Source organism: Actinia tenebrosa, unplaced genomic scaffold (assembly GCF_029948245.1).
Source record: "Actinia tenebrosa isolate PJP-AT-01 unplaced genomic scaffold, QUT_ActTen_1.0 PGA_scaffold4__44_contigs__length_22323623, whole genome shotgun sequence".
In the NCBI taxonomy this organism is placed as follows: domain Eukaryota; kingdom Metazoa; phylum Cnidaria; class Anthozoa; order Actiniaria; family Actiniidae; genus Actinia; species Actinia tenebrosa.
The window spans coordinates 12,773,971-12,786,533 of record NW_028292581.1 but is presented as its reverse complement, the minus strand read 5'-3'; the positions used below and the strand labels follow the sequence as shown (position 1 = coordinate 12,786,533).

Below are 12,563 nucleotides of genomic sequence, written 5' to 3'. Positions count from 1 at the left end.
TCGAATCATGGTTGCGGAGCAACCCAATCTCCTCACGTCCTGATCTACAGAAGAAAGTCAAAGGCACCGTCAAGATCATAGGCATATATTAAATGGCGTTCTCCGATGACATCAGCAATTGTTTAGAAATATATAAGAACCCCAGCACTCGACTACAACAATCATTTCTCATGTGGTGGCTGCTCATGCTGCTTACGATTATTCCTCTGATCTTTTGCTGGGTGCAGGATTCTTATCGCTGTCCACTTTGGAATATTCACGAGCAAGTTGATGGTGAATATCGACATCAAGATGTCCAGTACGATAGCTCAAAGTATCTCTTGTGTCGACAATGCAGTGGTTATGATTGTCAGTGATGAAGTGGAGATGAATGCCAGAGCCAAGATTCGACACGTCCTTGAGTTTTTTTATGTCGAACTCTGCCGGAGAGAAATGATGAAGAAGCTGACAAAAGAGTGTGAAGGATGCGAAAACGATTGGCCAAGTCAGCGCGACCATGCCTGTTTGATGACCAGTGATCACGATTTGTGGACTTTTTACTTTGACGATGTTAAAAATGTGATCGATTTAAACATGATGCAAGATGTGTGTGCAGATCTCGTCAAACTGGTAGATGTGCCTATGTCCTCAGAATGGGATGCCTTTGTTTCCAACCTACCAAGCATGAACTCTAGTGTAGCAATGATGATAGCAAGTGATATGTCATTTCCCGATAGATATAACAGACCGATAGCGAACTTTGTAAGCGACATGTGTGATGTCAAACAGAATAGTTGGGAATTATCGACGGAAATATTTAATGAGTTTGTAATCGCCATTTCAAATTGAATAAATGTGAAAGTCTTACATATCGAGATTCAGTTTTCATTTGTTTTCAAGGGGTAAAGACATGGGCTGTGGATGCTTGAATTCCATTCCCAATTTAAGTCTTCGCGATATTTTCCGAAAAGTTCGTTGTGTTCTTGCCTGCTATGGAGGAAAGGTTGTGATCCAAAACTCTCAGATTGATGGAAAGCAACGAGCTGTTGGAAAAGTTGTATTACAACCTGAATCAAGGAGGAAATCTCGGGAGCGTAGACACTTTATTCCATGCTGCGAAAAAGAAGAACAAGAAGATCACTAAGAAACAAGTTCAGGAATGGTTAAAAGGACAGCGAGTGTATTCCCTTCACCGGCCGGTTCAAAAGCATTTTCGTAGAAATCGTGTTATTGTTGGATCAATTGATGATGTGTGGGAAATAGACTTGATTGACATGCAATCCCTAAAGAAATACAATAGTTATCATAGATACATGCTCACTTGTATCGACGTCTTATCAAAATATGCTTGGGTGGTTCCAATCAAAGACAAATCTGGTCCAACTTTAGTAAAGGCGTTTAAGCAAGTGTTAGATGAGTCCAACCGCAAACCCCAAAAGATTCACTCTGACCGTGGAAGTGAATTTATAAATAAGAATTTCCAGGACTTTTTGAAAGAAAAGAACATTGGATTTTATCACACTTTCAACGAAACAAAAGCGAGTGTCATCGAACGTTTTAACAGAACTCTGAAACAGCGCATGTACCGGTACTTTACATGGAAAGGGACTTTGAAATACTTAGGCGTTTTACCCGAAATCGTAAGGGCGTATAATAATTCATACCATAGAAGTATCATGAGAAGCCCATCAACAGTAAATAAGAGCAATGAAAATGAGGTGTGGAAAAGTCTTTATGGAAACACCTTGATGAGGAGACCCCCGTATAAATTCAAGATGGGAGACCAAGTACGCATTTCTAGGTCCAAGAAACTGTTTGAAAAAGGATATTTACCTAACTGGAGCGAGGAAATTTTTTGCTATTTCTAAACGAATTCCTCGAAATCCACCTGTCTATAAAGTCAAAGAGTTTGATGGAGATGAGTTGGAGGGGACCTTTTACGAACAAGAACTACAAAGAGTGCAGACTAGAGGTGATGAAGAAGTGTATAAGATGGAAAAGATCTTGAAGAAGAGAAAACGTGGCAAACTTACAGAGTATTTTGTAAAATGGTTAGGATACCCAGAAAAATATAAAAGCTGGGTTTCTAGTAGCGATTTTGAATAAAGTTTATTAAACGACTGTTTTGTGCTCATTTTTCCCTAACCACCATGACGAGCAGTCAGTTTTACATTACTCTCCCGAGTAATAGTTCTATGGATGTATATCCAAACGACACTCTGGCCGAGTACAAAGTCAAACTGCCCGAGCGTATGGATTTGATAGGGGCTTGGGAGGTGGGTTTGGCATCCATTACTTTTCCCCACACATGGTTTAACATTAGAAAGGAGAACCAGAAGTTTTATTACAACGGTGGTATGGGGTTTTGGAATGTGGGGATAATTCCAATAGGCTACTACACGAGTGTGACGGATGTCATTAGTAGCATAAATAAAGCAATCACAGACGATGGAGTAACAGGCATTTCCCTCAAGTTAGATAATCGATCGCAGAAAGTCACAGTGGAGCTAGGTGTTGGAAAGAAACTGAGTTTTGAGAACGACCTTGGGGTGATTTTAGGATTTGGTAGTGACATTATCCTTGACAAGACGACCGAAGCGTCTTTCGTGTCCGATCTGAATATTGGCCTCCAATCACTCTATGTCTACCTCAATGTATTGGATATGCAAATTGTGGGTGATGTGAGAGCTCCTCTACTACGCACCGTCCCAGCAAGCGGCAAAGATGGGGAAATAATTACGAAGGACTATGAACACCCTCAGTACATGCCACTGACTACACGCGAGTTTGAAACTTTGGAAGTTTTTATAACCGACGACTCGGGGAATAAAGTACCATTTGAACGTGGACGCGTAGTGATAACGTTACATTTCAGACTTCGTCAATCCCCTTACTTTCGATAAGATGACGAAACAAAGTGGAGCTGGGCACATGATGGTGTTTCACGGTGGACGTTTTCAAAGAGGTTATGGACAAGTAGGCTATGGCCTTGGATCCTTTTTTCAATCCTTAGCTAGGAAAGCCATGCCTTTTCTACAAAGCGGAGCTAAATCTCTGGGGAAAGCAGCTCTCGATACAGGAATGAACGTTGCTAAGGATGTTTTGGCAGGAAACAACCTGAAAGACTCTGCTCGAGCAAGGTTACAACAGACAGCGCAAACTGTGAAGCAACAAGCCCTTGACTATATCGCATCTCAAGTCGGAAGTGGAGGATTAAGAACGCGAAAGAGTTTAAAAAGAAAGCCTTCACAGAAAAAGATCACTTTACCGCAAGCAAGCAAAGCGAAAAGACCTAAGATTCCTCTCGACGATATCTTCAAGGATTAGAATGGCTTTTGTGCATCCTCATTCCATCCCGTGTATGAAAAGTGAACTAGATCTGTTTACAGCTCCTCCAACTCAAGTCGTGATAGACGGTAGTCAATGGATTGAATATCAGCCCATCTCCTCCATTTCTTCCTCGGCACCCATTGAATTTCAAGTTACAGGAACTGAGAATTATCTGGATTTAGCCAAGAGTATGCTATTCAACAAACTGAAAATCACTAAAGCTAATGGTTCTGATCTAACCACTGATGAAAAAGTAGCACCTGTCAATAATTTTCTGCAAAGTTTATTCAAGCAAGTGGATGTATTTCTAAATGGAATTCAAGTGACACAATCCACTGGGACCTACAGTTACAAAAGCATGCTGGAGACCATATTAAACTACGGCTTGTCAGCTAAGAAGTCCCATCTCACAGCAGGGCTTTACTACAAAGACACGGCAGGGTCCATGGACGAGACAGATTGCATCGGTGCGGGAGGCAATACAGGGCTGCAAACTCGCTATTCGTTTACTAAGAAAAGCTATATCGTCGATTTATGGGGACCCCTGCACTGTGATATACTGTTTGGTGATCGTCTCTTGTTAAATCATGTAGACGTTACCATTAAATTAAATCCGAATACTGCAGCGTTTGCCTTAATGTCAGGAGAGACAAATCCCAATTACAAGATTGCCATCCAAAGCGCCAATTTAAAGGTTCGTGCAGTGAAAGTGAGCCCGACGCTGCAATTGCAGCACTTAAACGAGCTGAAGAAGGGAGTGAATGCAATCTATCCCATGAGGAGAACTGACTGCAAGACCTATACCATACCTTCAGGAAATCCTTCCATTCATAAAGGAGATTTGTTTAATGGGCAAGTTCCTAAGCGTGTAGTACTAGCCATGGTCGACTCTACCGCGTTCAATGGAAGCTATACCAAAAACCCTTACAATTTTAAACTGTATGGAGCAACATCTATAAGTCTTACAATCGATGGGGAACAGAGACCTTTCAAACCCATCACCTTGAAACTAGCAAGGGCCAGTGAAACGAATTTCATGGAAGCCTACCAGACTTTGTTCTCCGGAACTGGTCGACTGTTTACAGATTCTGGAATCGATATTGCACGAGAGGATTACAACCAAGGCTACGCCATTCTCGTCTTTGATTTAACCCCTGATCTCTGCAGTTCATCCACTCATTTGAATCAGAAACAGAAAGGAAACGTATCTCTAGAGGTTCAGTTCAGCACAGGTTTACCTAACGCTGCTAACCTCATTGTTTACGGAGAGTTTGAATCCACGGTCGAGATCGATTTTGCACGTCCACGTGACTTTTGACTCTTCAGGATGAACACCAAGCAGATAGAAAACATCATTGAGAAGGACCCTGTTACGCGCAAGAAGTTTGCTGGTGTGTTTGCCGAAAACCGTTTACCACATGATGTTGGAGTCTACCCCTGTGGTGTTATCGCAAACACAGATCCTGATTACAAGCCTGGAAAACATTGGGTGGCCTTTTATTTTAGCACCCCACAACATGGAGAATTCTTCGATAGTTATGGACGACCACCTCAATTTTATAGTAGCAATTTTTTAAACTTTCTGAGTAGAAATAGTCAAAACTGGATTCATAATCAGAAAACATTGCAAAGTTTCTATACCACTGTATGTGGAGAGTATAGCATTTTTTATATAATGCATCGAGCACGAGGTGTGACTATGAATTCTATTGTAAAATTGTTTGGTACTGACAAGTTTAGAAATGATGAAAGTGTGTATTGTTTTATGTCTAAGTATGTGTGATAATGTGTGAAATAAAGAATCTTGCAACAAATGAATTTATCATATCTTTATTTATGTTTGAAACTCAACTTTACAAGTTTATCAATAAGGTATCCATCCTAGATTTCTCCTTCCTCGTGTGGAGGGCCTTTGCCCTCTTTTACTAGTCAGAGGAGATAATGGTTCCTTTCTAGGAGTTGAGGGTGGTGTAGGTAGAAGAGTGTCCATTCTCTCCATTACAGCTTGGGTGGGTGTAGTAGGGGGAAGTCTTCCTCCAGCTTTGAAGAGACCCATCAATCGCCTGCGGTCGTCGTTCCTGATGAAATCTTCAGGGGTATTGAGTTTTGCCAAAACTTCTGTAAATGCGTCTCTTCCTGGAGGTTGGAATCCTTTTCGCTTTCTAATGGTATCATTGATGAGATCTGATATGCTTGACCCTTTGAGGGTTTGACCCTCCAGAGAAACCTCACCCTTTTCATCCCACTGAACCGCTTCGGGGGTCTTTTTGATCCAACGTAATAAATTTTCAGCTTGACTTCGAAAGGTTTTTGGAACGGTGTCTAAGATCTCAGACTCTGAGATAGGTTGAGGTTGTTGTTGCTGTTGGGGTTCTTGTGGTAGTGGTTGGGTTACCTGTGGTGGAGGTAATGCTTCAGCTGTTTGTAGTTTCACTGTAGGTATATAATTCTCTCTTTGTTCTTGTAAATTCAAGTAGCGCTGAAGGAGTTGTTCATGGTTCTTGATTTTTATTTCGGTTGGTTGATTGGGATCTGAAAGAGTATTGCTCATCTGCTGACTAAGAGAGCTCATGGATTTTACCAATGGTGAAGTCTGGATGTCGTTTTGCTGTCGTATGAGTGTCATAACCTCTTCGGGGACCAAATACATTTTCCTGTTGTGCTTCATAGTTTCTTGGAAATCAGATTGGCTAGGACAGACAACACAGGTGGTATCAGGAATGGAAGAAAGTTACCCCCTGTCTGATTCAGTTGCTCTCTTTTCTTCTTGACTGGAACTGTTTTATCCGCTAAAACTCGCAGTACTCTCTTGTAACGCTTAAGTTTCTTTTTCTGTTGCTTGTTAATGGGAACCACCCCTCTCAACACGTTCAGTGTCACTTCACAGATAGCGTTGATCAATTCACTATTGCAGCACTTGAGAATAGCACGTCTTAATTCTGGGTTTGACTTTGCCAATACTCGAAGGAAGTCTGCGTTCTCACTCAGACGACGAGACATCCTCGAATGATTCAACAAGGTGATGACAACAGATTATATACGTTTCACATAAACCACTTGCTGCTCTTCTGGGAAGATAGATGTTCTTAGTCGATATGGATTAGTCGTGGTGGGATGAAGGTCAAACAGCAAATAACCATAAGGTTGTTGGGTCGCATCTTCATAAGCTTCCATCACACGAGACACTTCACCAGGAAAAGCCTGTTTTGCTAATGTAGAGACCCCCAGGGAATCCCGAGGATTTTTGAAGGCTACAATGTAATGGGTGTTAAGACTTATGGTTCTTGAAAACTTTCCTGGGGGAAAAAGATTCTGTACAAGAGTCATGGTGTTAATATGTCGATGGTGTGAACCGCGGGTGATTAACTCCACCATGGCGTTGTTTTTCATGCTCTCATTCATCAGGTCATCTAGGACTAGTAGACCTGGGGTTCGGTCAAAAAGGGTGTAAATATCCTGCGGAAAGCCCTGGACGAACTGTATGTGAGGAATCTCTTTTTCCATCATGAGAAACCGAGGTTGATATTCTCCATAACAATAGACAATCTTTTGGATAGGTTGGTCAAACATATCGTTAACACATCGTAACAACTTTTCAGTCCAGCTTGTCTTCCCACTAGAAGTTGCACCGTAAACTATTAAGGATGTCGGACTTTTAAAACGCACGTCCATACTGTACGAAAGCAGATCAGGAACTAATTCATTAGTTTGAGATGAGCGATTTATGTTCATCACTCGCACTTTTTCTAACCAAGGTTTTCGCTCGTCAGAATTCAACAAATGTACACTGGCTAAGTGGTTTGAAAGTTGAAGTAAATTGGTTTTACAACACCCAGGAATGGGACAGTCTTTCCTTTTCCGTTTTCCCATCGTAAATAAAATCTTTAAGATACTCTTCGTCTTTTTATAAGAAGCAAAACTCTACTTTAAAAATTTTCTTCCAAATATGTTTAATTAGTGAGGGGCACTAGGGGTATCAGGGGTACTATTTAAGACAAAAATCTTGGAAAACAAAAGAAATTGTGAATGAGATCAGGGGCACCAGGGGCATCAGGGGCACTTTTTCTTACAAAAACACAGACACTCAACATCGTTGTTGAAACGAATTTATTTTATAGCGTGGTAAACCTATTTATAATGTGCTGAACGTTTTTTCTAAGTTCTAGTATTTACAGATTAATCTATATGGTAGTGACCGTATGCTAGGCTGGTTATACCATCCCCCAATATATATCTTTTATCATCATAAGGGCTAAGACCTATTTTATTTAGGTTTACAGTATATATTTCATGTTTTTCACTGCGCAACTGCTGCATGCTAGCCATAGTTCGCTTTTTCTGAAACAAACAATCCCTATAGTGGGTATGTCGTATATTCCGTTTCGTCACATACTTCGCGATACCATTAGCCGTTTTCTTCTCAACATCACGACCACCCTCTTGATAGAGAAGAGAGTACATTTTGGGTCTTAGACCTACAAACTCCTGAACAGGAATTCCATGAGTTTCATCTTTCATTTTGCCTAAAACCTTTTTATTACGGGTCGAAAAGAGAAAGTGCTCGCGGTTATATTCCGAGGTGTCAAAGAGGTCGAGGTCCCCATACATGTCTCGATAGACATCTTCTGTTCGAATATCATAGCAGAGAGAATCGGTGTCTGTGAAAAGAAGGGTGGCCCTATTTCCGTACTTGGCTTTGATATAGTTGTAATGGAAGTCATACATCAATACTTTGGAAAGATCCAAAATACAGAAGCCTACGTAGATAGGGCGGTTGAGATAGAGCGAAGGTTTTTTCATATTAACGGCTACCAGATTTTCGTTGAAGATTCTAAAGTAATCGAAAAGAGGAGAGGCTGAAAGTTTCTCAAGTTGTCTTTCCGTGTTGACAAGTTTGACATTGACACGCTTCCTTAGATTCTCCATGGTCTTATCGAAGACGCTATTGTTCATAAGCTTAAAGAAATCTTTTTCGAAATCGTTTCTGGCGTTTTTTCGTTTTTCCGTGTTGAAGTCTATGTAAGTTTTTAGCCATGGAGATTGGTCAAAACCGAGTACGCGATGAATTTTAGTGAGTCTCATACCCAGCGCCAAATACTGTTTCAGATTGCGATAGTGGACGACATAATTCGTCTTGTTATGAAGATTGGGTATGAGTTTTTTCGCGGCTGCATTTTTCAGTTCCAAAGTCTCCGCCAATTCCGCGCAGTAAGGCGAAAGCCAATCAGTTGAGACTTTGAGTTTTTCAGGAGCGAGAGGATAGTCGTTGTGTAACTCATGGAGTTCCTGCGGATACTCTAAATCGACCTCGAGAATGTACCCTTCTTCTCCATCATCCGGAATAGTCATGATATCGAGATCGGCTATCTCGCCCTCGGTTAAGAAACCGAAATTGCTCTCCGGAAGAGCTTGCGACATGGCCCAACCATAAAGATTATTTGCATCAAGATAGAGGATGTAATTATTGTCAACATTAGAGTTATAATCTGGGAGGTAGGGGTTATTAGCTTTGGCATATCTATGGGTAATCATAGAAATGCCTCCGCGTAACCCCTCCTCGATGAACAAGTACATATCAGGGTCGGTTAGTAATTCTAATTCAACCCCAGTCATTTTCAAACAGGCCAGCCAAGATAGACCAGGACTTGTGAAAAAATGACCAGGGTCAAGTTCATAATATTCTAGACAGATGTCCCTGAAATTTTCAAAGACATCTGCCAATAGGAGTACATCGGATCTTAAGTAGAGATCATGGTAGTCTCCCAAAGTTCTGCAGTGAAAAGTTTGAAACACGCGTTGGGCATGTTCGTAATCTTCATCACTGATGTGCTCTTCCTTCAACGAACTATAGAAATGATCCTTTGAAGGGAGTCTGGGTTCCTCGAACTTGGAAAAACTATCCATGTACTCGTAAGGATAGACCCCCTTACGCAGCAATAGAGAGACTTTATCCACCTCTACATACTTTTTGAGAACCTTAAACTTATCATCCCCTTCCCGACTTAGATTATGTACTAATCTTTCCAGAGAGCTGTTTAAAAACTGTAGCGAGTCGATAAAAACTAAATTTCCTACAGAGAACGAAATATACTTCTCAGTATTATTAGGAATACAAGAAATTTTTTCTGATTTTAGTTTCCCCAGCCCTTGCATGATCAGATGACTGTCATATCCACGAAGGTTGTGGAGGACAACAGGGATCTTACCCGTAAACTTATAGTTAATGTTGCACTCATTATGGGCAGCCCCGCGATAGGCACCCGTTAGATGGCAATGGTCTCGAACCCTGTCAGCTCCCAAGACCTCTCCACAGATATGGCAGTCAGTGGCTGCTTGAAAATTACGCTCCTGCCTTGCACTAATAGTCATGGGTACTATAGTGTTTACAATTCGAGAAATTTGATTTTCCTCTGCTAGCAAGCAGTCCAAAAACCTATCCACAGCGTCAACACCTCTGTATACCACTGGAGGTTTGTTATACCCGTCCACTGTAGACACTAGAGTATAACAGAACCCACAGGGTTGGTGGTGTTGCGTTTTTTGGGTACCACTTGCATGGTCCTTCAAAGAAGGGGTGTTGCATTGAACTAAAATGGACTCAAAATCCGCATAGATAATAAAAGGGACTTTGAGTTGCTTCCCCACTTCTTTGAAGGCCAGAGTGGCCTGGTCTTCATCAGGGAGACGGATCTTTTGAGCGCTATGAAGCCTACAGTGAGGTTCATGAGCTTCTAACAAATCCTCCCTAACAAAGCCATGCAAACAGTACATACAATAAAACATTTGACCATTATGCTGAGTCAATTTCCCTAATAGTCTACTTAAATCCCTTATTAAACAGTAATGTCTTTGGTTGCCTTGAGAAAATAACAAAAGATTAACATGCAACTCTTTTTTCTCTTTCGTAATATATAGAGGGAAAAGCTCGTTAGTTTCAAAACCAAAAACATTCACACTAATTTCTTGGTTTTGATTTTCAAATTTTGATACTTGACTTATTTTGACAGGATAGTCTATGCCCTCCATGTTTATTTCATCCTCATACCTTTTGTAATGGTGAACGCGGTGAGGCTGACCTTTCCAATGAACGGAATACTTTGCAGCCAAGATAGACCATAGGAAGCATTTTTCATCATCGTTTTGGATGTTGAGGACTGCCTTTTTGTCTTTGAGCCTTTTGGGAAGGGGAAGATAGGTTGCTCCTTTCAGAGGGGCGTAGGGAACAATCCCTAAATCCAAGTGTAAGACCTAATAAAATAAACAGAATTACCGTAAACATGGGAGAATACAAAAATATCGTTCTCAAACAGCTTTAATTTGTTGAAAGATAGAAACTAAATAAATAAGTAGAACTTACTTCATCGAGTTGCCACCCAGATCCTTCCTTTTGATACTCCAAGAAAGATTTCTTTACTTTCTCCACCGCATCGTTGTACTGTTTTTTGAGTTCGGAAGGGTTGGTGGTGGTCATGCAAACACTGCGAAAATGCGGGGTCGACACCTGATCTTCACCATCGGGGTTTGATTTTACAAGTCGTACTTTCGAGCAAAGATACCACTTTATTCCTTTATGCAGTTGAAGTTGTTTTTGGAGTCGCTTCATAACCATGCCCCTTTTTCCCCGAAAGGTTTGGAGGAGATCATTCTTTTCTTTCCGATTGGGGTCGTACTTGAAGATGGTGGCTTTCTCTTTTATGGCACACTCCTTTGCCTCCCCACCACCTTCTTGGTTTACAGTCTGAAGCTATAACAAAAAACAAAACAAAACAAAAAAAAAAAAAAAAAAAAAAAAAAAAAAATCGAATAAGTTATCGTTTTGAAAATGATTATCCATTCAATAAGAAAAAAAAAATTACCTCTTTTTCATCTCCCAAGATCTCCCCATCGTACTCCTCCAGCATCTGAGGTGGAATATTGACCAACTGAAATAAATATAAAATACTGTTGGTTTCTTGCTAAATTAGAGGTACATTACAGAGTGCTAAAAATTTACCTCATATTCAATTATCTCTTGGTCAGACATTTTCTGCTTTTTCAAGGGCAGAGAGTTTTCTTTATCTTTTAGCTTTCTCTTTGAGGAGCCACCATTACAATTTTTTTCGTGCCTTCTCAAATCATATGCCCTCGAAAATTTCTTCTCGCAGTTGGGGCAAGGAAACTTTTCAGTAGTGTCGTTGTGTCTTTCCCGATGATGCCTTAACAAACTTCTGCGATGTGTAAACGTCTTCCCGCATGCAAAACACTTCATTTCATCGACCTGCAGAATCGAAAGTGGAGAACAAAGCTTTAATACTCTAAACATTGCATAAATTTATCATGCTGATTTGCTTTAAAAATACCAATAACTATTTTTCTTGAACATAGTTAAAATGTAGTTAACTAATATTTTAACAGAATACCTTACCTTTTTACTCGCCGTTGCCTCTTCAATCTACTGCGAAATAAGATCGGTCACCTCTGGGTCGATTGCTAAGTTTTCCATGTTGTGTTTTTCAGTTGAATTCAGCTTGCAATGAGGCCAACATTCAGCTCTTTGGATTTTATAGCCAGTCATCTGCTACGTCATAATCCCGTATCATAAACCCGAAACACGTTCTTCAAACAATAATGAACAAAAGATCTGCTGAGCTAAGTACTAAGAATTCTACTGAGTCACGGTTTTAAGTAGAGTGTTGGCGCCTTTTTGTAACATTTTTTTTTGTTGCTTGTTTTACTTTGGGGTTCGCGCCAACCCCTTAATTATGTAAATATACATATCCCTGCTATTGTTTATTCACAAAGTAAACAATGGTTCGCACAATCTCTAGTCGAGACTGCAGTTATAAACTGCACTGCATCCCAAGACCTAAAAAGTGGTTGAAAATAGACTAGGTTAAAACTAGATAGTACTATAAAATCAAGTCTAAACAGTTGATAAAAGAATAAACTTATTTCGTACTTATTGCATGACCTCGTAATTGAAAAATAAATACCAAGAAATTTGCATATCACTCATTGACAGCGTATAAAAATCTTAGTTTATTCTTTTGGTTTTCAAAAGCTTTTAATTCCTCGTTATTACAACATGAGAAAATCAAAATGCTGCCACCACTTTAATGTTCCCGAAGTTCACCCCCGTTGTGGCAGAAAGTATTCTGAATGTGCTCACACGATCGAAATACCTCGGTGTTCTATTTGTCCAGACTACCCAGACTATTATGCTGCATGTCCTTATTGCAAGAACAATTTTTGGACCTGTAGATGTATATGGACCA

General features: G+C 40.4%; 2 protein-coding genes across 3 annotated transcripts; one reads left to right on the top strand and one right to left on the bottom strand.

Annotated features, from left to right (window-relative positions):
* Nucleotides 1-3,307: 3,307 nt before the first annotated feature.
* LOC148907115 (uncharacterized protein F54H12.2-like) lies at nt 3,308-4,627 on the top strand. Its single transcript, XM_089036798.1, has one exon. The coding sequence runs from the start codon at nt 3,308-3,310 to the stop codon at nt 4,625-4,627; it is 1,320 nt and encodes a 439-aa protein (XP_088892924.1).
* Nucleotides 4,628-7,399: 2,772 nt separating this feature from the next.
* LOC116286280 (uncharacterized) lies at nt 7,400-12,217 on the bottom strand. Of its 2 annotated transcripts, XM_031692741.2 has the most exons (5): nt 11,714-12,217; nt 11,303-11,566; nt 11,166-11,231; nt 10,667-11,053; nt 7,400-10,557 (listed from the first exon to the last, which is right to left on the bottom strand). In XM_031692741.2, exons 2-5 carry the CDS (start codon nt 11,555-11,557, stop codon nt 7,486-7,488), a joined length of 3,780 nt encoding a protein of 1,259 aa, XP_031548601.2. In that variant the 5' UTR covers nt 11,558-11,566; nt 11,714-12,217; the 3' UTR covers nt 7,400-7,485. The 2 variants fall into 2 exon arrangements, with proteins under 2 accessions (XP_031548601.2, XP_088893087.1); XM_089036961.1 differs by lacking the exon at nt 11,714-12,217 and having other exon boundaries at nt 11,415-11,591.
* Between the last annotated feature and the right edge of the window lie 346 nt (nt 12,218-12,563).